At 32.7% G+C, this 13,767-nt stretch overlaps 1 protein-coding gene across 2 annotated transcripts in view; it reads right to left on the bottom strand.

Annotated features, from left to right (window-relative positions):
• LOC124362704 (gastrin/cholecystokinin type B receptor-like) overlaps positions 1 to 13,767 on the bottom strand; it is a 46,467-nt gene that overhangs the window by 17,009 nt on the left and 15,691 nt on the right. For both annotated transcript variants that reach the window (XM_046817419.1, XM_046817421.1), the window contains exon 2: positions 2,710 to 3,036. In XM_046817419.1, the coding sequence (XP_046673375.1) occupies positions 2,710 to 3,012 (303 nt within the window). In that variant the 5' untranslated portion in view covers positions 3,013 to 3,036. The remainder of the gene's footprint in view (positions 1 to 2,709; positions 3,037 to 13,767) is intronic.

Here is a 13,767-nt window from a genome sequence, read left to right as displayed (position 1 = left end):
AGGAATAAAGGGAATTTTCTCTGTAAAATTCATCAAAGCAGGTTTTGATTTATTCATCACTATATATTACCATGATGCTTTAGGATTGTTTGGTGATTTATATTATAGTACTAATAGTATAATTGCATGATTTAACCATACAAATTTATATTAAAAAGATTTTAAACAGTATTTCTTATCACTCACAAAGCCCCAGAGGAATGTAATAACCAAACAGGTATTAACGAATGGTCTTGACCCTTGACACTAAATCAACCAAATGACAGCCTTACCAATTACCTACACAATGACAGAATGAATACAGGACATCTCTCTACTCACTATTAACTAAAGTACCAAGAGACGGACATTGTCTTAGCTTGTTAATATTATGATCTCGTACTATTTTTGATGTCATCTAACTATCTAAATATAGCTGTGAACATGTCAATTTAATTATTAGAATACTTTTCAAGTAATATTCAATTTGCTGGAAATAAAATTAGGTTAAATTTATTAGCAGAGAAAAAACTCATTGACGATTGTTTTGATTACAGGCACAATTTATTATATGTGAAAGAGGAAGATTTGAAATAGAACTATTTAATAACGAACTTTGAAAAAGCAATGGGTAAAAGGGACTGTGTACAATGGTCAGTGAGTCTCTTTGCAAGGATATTCTGAAAATAAAATTATTTTGAATTGTTAGCTAATAAATTATATAATGAACTCTGATATTTTTGGTTCTCCCCCTTAGCAACCACATGGAATTTATCATGGGTGAAAGAGCCAATACCTAGTTTTATTATTAAAGATACTTTCTTCTCATAAAGAGAAGAAGAATGATGCTCAATTTGAGTAAAAGTTGAAGGAAAGATGTTGAAAAGGAGTGATGTTGTTTAAAAGAGGAAGAGGAATGGAAAACTGGAAGATAAGAAAGAATTGAACCTTTTATGGATAGCTTGTAAGTTGGCTGTATACAAAGATGAAAAATGGTTTTACGTGGGAATGGTAAAAATCCTGTGTTAGGAAATCCTGTACAAAAGAGGCTCAACCAATTACATTAACAGCCAAAATAACTCATATCCACTGTTGTGCCTCAATGAAGAGGATCATGGAGTGGACTGTTATGGGGGATTTAGGAGGCGGAGAAACTGAAAAGACTGAAATAATTATAGTTCGTATATTTAGGTATTATTATTCAGCTTCGAATATTTAGCAAGTATATAACAGCTATAAACCAACATCACAAGTAATTGTAAATACCATTTACTTTGTAATTCCCTTTTGTGTCTCCTACATTGTTATTTAATTAATTTTACTTGAATATTCAAGTAATATGAAACTTGTTTCTTAAAAAAAAAAACAATAAAAAAAACAGTTTAGTGTTGTAATAAGTTAAAAACATACAAATAAGTAAAACTTACAAATAAATATAAACATTCAAATAAGAAACTCCCCATTTTCAAATTCAGTTACACTATAAAATTCTTTTATCTCTGAATTTTCAACGAGAGTGTTATTTATGCCCATTTCCAAATATGGTTTTGTTCTCTCGTTCAGTATAACAAAATTAAACTTTGTTTTTATTGGTTTAGTTTATTTTTTGTTAATGCTTATATTAATTATTTAAACAATGGTATTACGAGAAATGATCTGATCATACTTTTAACACTATGGAGTTTGTATTTATCTGCATTACATTTATTACAATTATTTATCTGATGAAACATAGATAAATTATTTGCACAATTATTTGTTTTCTGCATCTTTTGGTATTAATTCACCAGTTTTATGTTGTTTTCCACTTGTAAACTACAAAGTATAATTAACTTTCTTATGGAAGTAAGTTGCTATTTCTTGGGTATTAAAATTTACAAAGTTTAATTACTTTTTTAAACTGTAACTTTAAAATATTTAAGTTAATTTTATATAAAGTCCAAGTATAAAGTTTTTACTAAGTTTTAGTCTAAATATCGCTGATCATGGGAGTTAATTGAAGAGCGGGCAAAGTTTTGGGAGTACTCTAGATTATTTCTAGAGACAGAAGAAGAGTGATGTCTTCCTATAATTAAATATCTATAAACATGACGGAAAGTTTAAGAAAACTCTCTCTAAAATTATTAATATAAATGTATATTAAGAATAATATAGGAATTTTATAGGAATTTTAGATTATAGATTTTACTGCAAAACCTTTTTTTCCAATATAAGCCTAGTGTTGGACTTTACAATAGTCAACTGGTGTATTGTTTTGCAATAGTCTTACAAATTTAATATTTTATAGAGTCAATTCTGGGGCTGGATAGCAAGTTTATTTGGTCTGATAAATTATTGTTATTGCATCAAACATTTTTAAATATTATTTTGGGTATCCTATGAATTTTTCTTTGTCGGTCTTCTGAATCATTCCTGCTAAACTCACATATGTTAGTAATATATGATAATAGCTTAGCTACCAGGGTGGACAAATGAGAGTTATATACCACTAAAATGTAAATGTTAGTTAGTATCTCTTAAAAAAAAAACGCTTTCTTACTCTGTTTATATAGGAAATCATTTTAGTGCGTGTTCTAATGTTTTAAATATAATCTTTCGAAAACTGAAGTCTTCAAATCAAATTTTGTTGTATAGTGTTAGAAATCTAATTAAACTATTACTTTTTAAGGTATTTCGAGAATCCGAATGAGATGAACATTTTGTATTGTATAGCAGTTAATATGAACGCACTTTGACCGGGATGCAGATGATTATGAGCAGCAAGTCGGCACAGGCGAGGCTTGAGAGAAACACATTGGTGGGTGTCTTCATGCGCCGGTAGCGGCAGGTGGTGAAGACGATGAGCACGTTGCCTACCACGCCTAGCAGCAGAGTCAGACTGTACACCACCAGAGCCGGCAGCAACTCATCCCAGTAGAAACAGCCCCAAGAGCGTGGCTCGGCGCTGTTGCCGTAGTCGGAGAAGTTAAAGAAGCAGTCATCGTCTACGTCGTACTCGTAATCTGTGTAGTTGGAGAAATAATCTTCCTCCATTAATCAGCAACAATGGAGTTAAGTCTGGAAAATATAAAATTAACATAACTTAGAATAATAGGACATGATATATATATAAAATCAGTTGTATTTATTGCATTATATTAAATTTTCTCAAACACTTTTTTATGTAGCCTATGTTGTGTTCTTTCAGTACTCTTATTATTTGTTGGAGTTATTCATGACTTAAAAGCTTTGAATGGTTTTAGGAAGATTTCACCGCTAGGACCTATAAATATGCAAATGAAATCATTACTAAAATAACTTACGTAGTTTCTAACGTTTAGTGGAAAAATTCTCCTGCTCTTGGTATTTATGCTGAGTTCTTACTTTTACGAAACTTATGGGAGATTGTGAAGGGAAATGTAGGCTCTGGCACAAAGCTATGACCTTATAACAATTAGCGTGGTGGGAATGGTGTATGACGGCTCAACCAGTTCAAACACGCCCCCTAAATCTAAGATAGTAATTTAATAAACTTTGTCCACATCTTTTCTCTATGTTTTCTTCTCTTCAGTGCCCACTTTATCAGTCTTGAAGAATATTATGTGAATATTGTAGTTGTTTAATCTTTAAAGGCCAACTTCTGACCGTAATAACATTTTTGGTGTTCAAATGTAATACTAATAAACCAATATAGTGGATCGAAGGGATCGGCAGAAAGTATGAATTGCCGCATATACGAATATACAAGTAAAACTTCTCTTTTTGACATTTTGCCTACAAAATCAATAGAGTTCTTTCTTAGATCAAGAGAAAACTATGTACCAATGTTCAAGCCTATAGGAAACGTCTATTAAGAGTTATCGCACAGGCACTGCTCCTACATCTTTTGATGCTAAAATCAATAGGTTTCTTCCTTGCACCAAGAGGATCTATCTACCAGTTTTCTAGTCTTTAGGACTTTTCAATCGACAGTTATCGCTGTCACTCACGCAGACAATCTCAGAGGAGTACCAAGTAAGCCACGTGCATCTTCCATAGTGAAAGTATTTCGTGAAGACAGTTCTGCTTACCGAACATGTTTAGGTATCCTTGCAGATGAGGCAAGACAACGATTTCGGTCATATTCTGAAGTATTCCCGTCTTGGGTAATGATTCCTAGGAATTTCTCCTTATAAAGCACCAGGTTCGTATCACTTGTCTCCGAGTTGAATTAGTTACACTTAGTGACTGTTTATTCAGCTGAATGATTTCTAAAGTGTGTTCATTATAAATTATGTGTGTGGTCTTTGATACTGACAACGAATCTAGATCAGATCTCTAATAGACAACAGGAGGTATTGTTTTTAATTCTAAAACAAAGCTTAAATGTTAAGGTTTTCTCTAAACGGAGCGACATGATTAGTAAAATGGTAAGTGTTAAGATTTCTCTAGCTATGGATACAGTTTGGTGAACACCAGTGAAAAAGTCGAAGACGGTAAGTTTCAAGATTTCTCTAGCTATGGATATAGTTTGGTGGACACAAGTTTCCTCTCACAAGACGAATTGGATGAGAGTGAATGCTACCTTTCTATCTTGGTGGTCGTGGTTGATACTCTCGTCATGAGCAAAAAGAAATGGCCTGGACATAATGACTAGTAAATCCAGAACCGTTGTAAAATGTTTGGATCAAATAAGTTGCAAACATTTGTTAAAAACTCTGAAGAATATCTGCTAAGACCGTTACGAAATAAAAATACAGATTAGTGCATAATATGTTTATTGGAAGTATTTTAATAATATTTGATACAATAAGAGTGGACATGAATTTGATTTTAAATTAATCACAGTTTAAAGTCCATTAGAGTACGAGGTGATTAAAACATGTTGAAACTTTGAAAAATTGCTTAAATTAACAAAATACTTCCTCTGATATATAACGTGTGATTTTAAACGATCATTTTTATATTGACAAATGGTTTAAATAAACAAATGTAAAGTTTTATGAATATGTTTGTCTTATTAGGTCTAAATCTACAACAAGCTGTAAAATTAGTGCATTTAAAAACGACATCTAACTGTAATTATTACTCGCGGAAATTTAATGATAAAAACCAAAAACGTGGCCGTGAAAAAGACAAACATTTAGACAAAAGGTTTACTAGCATGAATTTTTTAAGAACACTGGAAAATGAATTTTCAGTACGTGCACAGCAGCTGTGGAACATCAGTTTGTTGCAGGTAATAAATTACTCCTTCAAATAAGTTAATTACAGAACTAATGTGTATCTTGTCATTAATGATCTGAAATAACTGACAATTTTGTTCAGCTGTTTCATTTGCAAAATGTAACAGAATGCTATATTCGTGGGATTTTATACTGTAGAATGGTAATAGACATATATATTTAAGTATTTGGAGTAAAAGAGTTTTCAATATAATGGATCTTTGAATTAAGTGTAAAATATTTGCATGTTGGTTGTTTTAAAAATTGGAATATACAATCAGGGTCTTACTCAGCTTTTGTGGGTCCCGGAAAAGATGTTCGGCCGGACTCCGTCATATACACCCCCCACCTCAGTAAAGGTGTGACCCGCAGGCCTCGTGAGGATCCGAGCCCCGGTAGAATTGTCGGAAAAACTAGTCTGAGCTTGAATATAATTAAATATATTAAATAGACTAAACAAATTTTCCATCTCAACAATTTTACCCAAATTATATCACAAAAATAAAGCGTTTAAGAGTCGGCTGTAGTGAAGGAACCTTAATTTTTCCCCCATCAGAAAGATGCTAAACTGCAGAGACTTAGCCCTATTTTTAGGCGTAGAATTATTAGAAACATCTCATGTTAAAAATATATTCAATACATAGCCAAATTCTTTTTAGTTTTTCTTATAAAGCGTGTACATTTTGAATATTAAAATAATTAAATACAAAAACAGGATGGGATTTATTTTGTAATAAACTATACAAATAACATCAAATCATTTGGGAATTATACCTTGAAAGTGAGAATCTCTCATACCTCCACTACTAGAAATAAGACTGTAAAAGTGTTTGAAGTTTAACATAGTTTTTACTGGATTAAAATCAAGAAGGCTGCAAGTAAAGTCGGTTCGTAAAAGTCTACAATTTTAGAAATTGAACTCATAACTGTTTAGAAATCTATTAAGGGCGTAAGATGATGGCATTTAAAATGTCTGAATACTGTATATAGGTACCTACATTATGCCTGCCATTAGAGAGTAAGAGCAACAAATTCTCCAATTTCATATTTTTAGATGCAAGCTAGACGTGTACACAGCCTTTCTTTCGACTGTTCCTTATGGCCATTTTATACTGTTTAAAATTTGTTTTTAGAAAAACATATTAACCCTGTGTTAATGTTTCGCAACTTCGTCTGAACTGAAGGGCTAACAATTCTACTTATTTACCAAACTAAACAACTAAAACGGTTTACTAGTTTCGTTTATACTAAATCATAGTTTTTTCGAAATGATTTAGGCTCTTCTACAAAATGTTACTAGTATTTCTAAGGATTTGACTTCATTCTTAGCACTAAGGGTCTATCACTTCTTGGACGGCCATTAATACTGCCAGTCTCTTGTATACGTTTAGAACTCATATAACATTTTGCTGGATCTACAAAATCTGATGTAGAGTGTTTGAAGGTTAAAGTGAAAATAGTGTTTGTCTAAATAAAGGTTTAGGAAACAGAGTCGTGCAAAGAAGTTCGACCGAACCTAGTGACATGTTCTGTCGTCCAACGACTCAACAGGAGGGTGTCGGAGAGATTACGAGGACAGATATTAGTTGCCTGGCAACATTTTAACCGCTTGTCTTGTAAAAAACCATTCATCAACAGGTTTTGGCTGTTTCTCTTGAAAATGTCAGTGAATGAGCCAACAAGAGATTAGCTATTTACAGGATAAACTAGTTTATTACGATGGCCTTGACCTAGTGCCAACCTAAATGTAGGTTGTCGGCTTATCCAGCAAAAACAGAAACTTTGGAACAATGTTCTCCTTATTAGAATTATATCTTCCAGAGCTAATGAGCGGTGCAGACATCCAGTGAAGGACTCCACTAACAATGACAGCCGTTATAGATGTTGACACTTGTAGACCTACGCTACCATGACTCACCAATCTCTTCAAAGAAGTGCTTGGTTTTACGGTCAATAAAAGTCAGCTTACAGCGGTGTTGGCTTCACTGATTCCGACCTTGCTCACGTCCGGGCTGAACGGTTATGCGAGGTTTTATGATGGGTTTCGAGTACCAATGTTTTGTTAAAGTTGCTTTTAATGATCCCTCACTTAGCTTGTTTTCTGCATGGCATTATTTCTTCCAGTGACACTCATCTGAAGCTTATGAAAATTTTCTCCTAGTCAGGGGTAACATAACATTGGTCAATTACTCATTATATTTTTATTCATTAGGTTAAGTGCTTATCAATGAATGAAGTACCCGATTAATAAACAACAAGAACACCTTATTTTACTTAATAGGTTAGTACCGAACCATACTGTAGTATCTGCGTGATAGCACCTAAGGTGATAACTTTTATACATAGAACTAAGAGTAATTAATAAAACATACTGGATTAATTTTAACTCTGTATAAAATAATAGTAAACATGTATCTTTTTAAAAAGCTCTAATTAAGGTTCAATCGGACCGATTGTGCAGTGCATAACGTCGCTGACTGTAAGGTGTTTAGTTGATTCCTATATAATTTGCCACATACCAATATTTTACTAACTAAATGCAAATCGTAAATTAGCCAGTATCGCATAATTTAGTAATATGCCATTATTATGAAAATATAATATTGAATTATAGGAGAATTGCAGGGAAATAAAACGATACAACGGAACATAATAAAAGGACCTGATAGAAAATAACGACAGAGGTATCGCACAGATGGACGGGCTAAGAGCCTAGGAACAAGATGAAACTATTTATCAAGTTTAAAACCATTATATCGCGTCATCGCATTAAGCTTTTATGATTTTAAATATAATTTTCCACTTTAAGCATTTTAACACTTCCAAAACAACGTCGCACATTTTTGTTTGGAATGACTCGGAGGATTCCCTTAATAAGCGACTCGCAATCTTTGATGACTCCGGAGTAGATTGATTTTCTTTAATCATTCAGAATTCTTTAGTAGATTTCCTGGTCATGTCTACGTCACAAGAATCAAAGTACGATCATTAGTGGTCTGTAGATACAACTTTTCAACATGATTGATGGATAACAAGATATAAGACAGTAGCAGCTATATAAGGTAGAGATATTCTAATAAGTTTATAATGATTTGCAATTGATGTGATGGAGTTTCTGTGGGAACGAGGAAGCTGCAGAATTTGATCGTTCATGGTCAAAGTTATTCCATCGGAATGGAAGATTATGATCAAAAGAATAGATTTCTCCAGAGGGTTCAACATGACTTCTTGCGTGTTTGTGTATAGTCGGTAAGAACGTTCTAATTTATTTCTTCTACTTTCATCAATATTATCGGTACTTCACTTATATTCTTTTTCATCAATAAAAAAATTGAGATATCCTGGCTTATATAACACATTATTAGAAAATGTTAAATTTTTACACCGAATAAACCAAATTTATGAAAAAACTAGCTGTTTCCCGCGGCTTCGCACGCGTCTCTTAAGCTTTGCCCGTATATTTCTTTGCCTTCAAATAGTGTTTGGATATTTTAATATACGTAACTACTGTGTTGTAATTGCAGTTTATAATGTGCAGGCGCTTTGATAACTTTTATATCTTGCAGTACAGCCTGGTGGTTAGTTACATCAATGGGCATTGCGTATAAACCTTCTACATAGAAAAATACAAATTTTCATAGTGATCGGTCCAATAGTTTCTGAGTCTATAAAGGACAAACACACAAACATTCATTTTTATATAAGTTATTATGATTGCAGAAACAGTTTTAAACAAAAAATTTGTCGTTTCTCTTAAGCTTACTCTATGCTTTAAAACTATAAGTGTAAAGAAATTTATATATAAATATATTTTTTGTCGCATTATATATGTTTACAAAGAACAGCTGATTAAAAATTTGAAAAGACTCTTTCACTTAATAACATATGTTTGCTGCAATGCATTTCTTACGGGTATTTCTGTAACCAGTGGGGCGGAATCCTGAATCGGGAAAGGGATAAAAAGTATCCTATAACCTTCTACAGATCAAGACGAACAAATTAAAAAAAAAATTAGGCGAATCCGTCCAGCCGTTTGTGAGTGATGCTGTTACACACGAACAGTTTCATTTTTATATATATAGATGTGTTTAAAAAAATAAAATATACTATATTCAATGAATAAATAAAACATGTTCCAGTTTTCTTATATTTTTTTGCAGAACAAATTAAAGTGGATCACTGCAGATTGGAATGATTCAGATGGAACACAGATGTAAAGAGATGTAATATGAGCTTGAACCATAAACTCATAAACTTTGACTATAACAATAAGAAGTGAGCCAACCATAAAACGTACTTTTTGAAGCAGTACAGCTCTATATCTTAACTCTCGCCTAAGTTTTTTTGTAACGTGTGCAAAAGGGAAAATGTTCCTTAATATTATTTATTATTATTTATTTATTTATTACATTTTCTTATATAACTTGAAACTTCTTACAATTCTACAACTATTATTCTCAACAAAGAGTGTGATTGGAAATTTTGTATAGATAATTTCTTTATAGCACAGAAAAACCATTTAGTATATGATTATCTGAGCGCTAGCGAAGCCTATCATTCGAGGGGCTGGAAAAGTTTCATTACTGTGTCTTTCTGTCTCTCCACCTGATATCTCGAGAATTAACTGACCTATACATTTGAAAGTGTTTATGGAGCTTCTTTCCTATATAGGCAACTTTGAGTTCAATAATGATGGAGCGTTGGCGAATATTTTTACATATTTGGTCTTCTGGGTAACTATGATGACAACGAGAAAATAGCAGAATAAATATATTGTAAACAAGCTGGTTACAATAATATGATATTTTAACATGTGGTATATTATCACGTGTAGCAGCATGTGGCTTGTATCATGTGTGAATGTTAAAAGTCAGTGGCAATCATTGATTTCAGCGCACTCTGGTGTTGTAGTACCCTCGTTAGCTCACCGAAACTTTTATTTTTTAAACACTGCTCTGAAACTTAATGAACAAATCTGAAAAATATCCTAAAAATATTTAATTTGAGTAAATTAAATTTGGGATGTAATTTCATTTTTACATAGTCTAGAATGAGTTATATGACGGTTGTATGTCTTACCATGCAGTTTATTTCGCTGAGCATCATTGAAGCCTATCACTCAGTAGGTTGGTACTATTGTCATTCGTCTGCTGAAGGGATAAAAATAACTCTTTTCTGTATGATCTTCGGTCTATCTACAGGACATTTCAAGAATTACCTGAGCTATAGACTTGAAATTTCGCATGAAACCGCCGCAAAACCTGTTACGTGTCACAAGGTATGACGTACTCCTTGCCTTGTATATTACTGATTTACAAATAAATGGCTCCTCCTACAGAGTAAAACAAAAAATTAGCAAATAATTATAGTGCTAGATCCTATTCAAAAAATTTTAAATTTTAATTGTAATTTCAATTATAAAAATTACTAAAGCAAAGTTTCAAAAACATTAAAACATAAAAATGTAATTACTATTTACCAAAGTTATAGATATTAGGAAAAATTTCAACCAGGTGTTTTGGCCAAAATAAACAAAAGCTGGACATTTCAATAGTTGACCAGGTTCATTTATAAAAGCTACTTTACAGTTGTAAGTTGTTTAACACTTGGAGAAAATCCTATCTCGGCTCATTAGTATTTACTTAATTAATATTTTAACAAATTTTGATTATTTTAATTTATATGCTTTAAATTTTAACATTAATATACCTAGCCAATGTGATAAGGTTTTAAATATCTAAAAAACCAAAACATTTTGCGAAATAAGAAATTTCTCCCAATAAATACTTACCAGAATTTTAATTACGTTACTATTATTTTAAGAGCGTTTTTAAAAGTAAATTATGGCTGCAATATTTTTGCGTAGGGCCCACATGTTCTACCTTTTACAGAACAGAGGCTTTCCCTTACTGGCTGATTAACATGTATTGTACAATATGCCTACTATTATAATAACAAAGCTTATTTTATTACAATATTATAATCTTTTACTACAGTCTCTAAATTGAATATCAGTGAAAAGGTGTTGCCTTAATTTTAAATGTTAACAAAAAAAGTTTACTGTTAAATTTTTATATAAATTTAATGAATAGTACTCCTCACCTAAGCTTAAGAAAAGCTTAGGACATGCTCTAAAAAGATTTACTTTTTCCATGGTGCACATCAGGATTCTGCGCCATAATTTTATACGAAAATGGAATACATTGCACAACACAAGACACGTACAATAACTGAAGTGCCTTATTTACAACAATAACGTAACACTTGGCATATGAAATTGAAAATGGTGCCAGTTGATTTTGGAAAATAGTTGTGTAAGGTCGTAATTTTGACAATTTCGCTCGATCAAGGTTAAACCCGGCAATGCCGAGCATGTGCTGGCCTAAATTCAATGTTCATAATTAAATTTTTGACATAACTCCTTTTATCACGATTGCACAATTTTGAATCTCCTCGAAGAGTGAAACATGTTGTAAAAAAATTCCCGAGATACCTTATCCGTAATAAATTTTACGATCGCTGTCCAAGCACGTTTCAAGAAGCAGGTCGCCGATAAGAATGTGAAGTCTTCCCTCTCTCGACCGTGACGCATGGCTGTACTAGCCAATCAGAGAATCAGCATTAATTGTCTTGTGATTCCAGGTATAATATAGGGAAACAGAAGATTATATAGTTGTGCTAATCAGACTCATATACTGATTCGTTTCTATATGTTTGTTCCATATAATTGTTCTATCGAATCAGTACATGCAAAAAATGTCTACACTTATTAGTTGTAGTATATCAAATATATCAACTATTTAGTGATTACACTGTTGCCATAGCATACATAATAAAGCTAGTGTTTTCTTAGCTCCAAAATCAACGAACGTTTTCAATAAATACAAATCAACGAGCTATGTGTAAGACATATAAAATAAGTTGTTAAAACATTGGTTCAGGGACTTACGAGTAGTTCGGTTCGACAACAGTCCAATACCTAGCAATTCGCGTGTATTATTTGAAAGATATGTAATTAGTTGATAGCTTTTAATAGTTAATCAAACACATTAAGTTAAAAATGATGATTTACAGAGAATAATTTCAATGTACCGTGTAATATTGATGGACTATGTCTGTGCTGTTCCTACCACAGTAGTTGGCGCGTTTTGTTGACTTAGGCAGTTTAATAATCAGTGAATTATTCATCAGCATGTTTCAGCATTTGACATTGGACATGTTTCAGCGACGTCAAAGAAAACGTCAAGACTATAGCGTGTCCGTGTACATTGTGGTAGTAAACATTTTTGTAAATACTTTAGTAAATAACTTACCACGTTTTTAAAAGTAGGCTAGTCAACTAATCTGTATGAGAATAATAAATAAATTAATAAAGCAAGCAATTTATTTGAAAGATATTTTATTTTTAACTTACTTGAAGAATAAAAGAAATTGAATCATTTTACGATTTTACATTGAAACAAACTTTGACTTGGTACCATCCGAGTCCTCGCCATTTTGTGAATGGAGACGGCGGGGATCTAAATTCCACTTCTGATTCTCGTATATTTTCATAAATAATCATAATGTTATATATGTTTCTTCATTCATGCATGTAATTCAACCGCATATTAAAGACATAACTGAGACTTTATAGTCCGGTAAAATTGTACATTAAACAAAACTTCTTAGCTCAAAGACGAAGTAAGGATCCGCCGTAGTTCGAAAGATATATGGGCTTTTTACAACGTTTTGAGCATTATAGTCACATTTCCATGTTAAATGTTGTCTTAATATGGTAATTGTTAAACTGGAAAAGGCAGTTTGATTCTCGAACCTGTAGTCTGTAAAACCTGAGAATTAGTGTCGGAAAGGTTATTTGCACAAGATGCTATCTTGTAACTAGTCAAGCTGAGTGGTCCATGATAATTCATATTAGTATATAATTGAATTGATATTTACAAATAAAATTGACGTGACCTATTTCTACGTTCCAAAGTCCATATCTAAGTTATAAAAATGCTAGACACTTCAAGGGTGTAAATTTAGTTAATAGTGTATAATGTGATGAAATAAATCCGAGTGATGTAACGAAGTTGTAATTGAGCTGCATTCCCGTTACTAACACTTACACGTCTAGGACGGAGATGACATTGTTGGCCCATAAGTTTAGAAAATGAGTTGTTTACTTGTGATTTGGTGGCGTTCCAAGCAATATGAGGTTATTTCTGGAGTCCACGATCAGTTTTCAGTTTCAAGGTGCTTCCTGTTTTATTCTGTTCGACAATGGATTCGGTTAACAGTTCCCGGTAAGGTGCGTTACTACGGCTGAGGCAATAATGGTAATGTCTGCAGGAGTAAACACTACGCCATGACAGATGAACCACGAGAGGCTAATCACCAAGCAGTTACCGTACTTTGCATGTCATCGGCATGACTGGAGACGTGTTAAACTTGATTGGTCCTCATCTCCAAGCAAAGGGCCAAGGGCATTAATAGCAAGTGCCGCTTCCTGCCCGCTAGAAATCTTTGTACCGAACAATTGGCGGGTGTCGGTAATAAACATAACTTACAATAAAGACTCGTTTCCTGTTTTAGAGCATAAAATAATTGCTACAGAAGATTT

This window comes from Homalodisca vitripennis, chromosome 5 (genome assembly GCF_021130785.1).
Source record: "Homalodisca vitripennis isolate AUS2020 chromosome 5, UT_GWSS_2.1, whole genome shotgun sequence".
Classification (NCBI taxonomy): Eukaryota; Metazoa; Arthropoda; class Insecta; order Hemiptera; family Cicadellidae; genus Homalodisca; species Homalodisca vitripennis.
The sequence above is the reverse complement of the archived record's forward strand: the minus strand, read 5'-3'. Positions and strand labels throughout refer to the sequence as shown.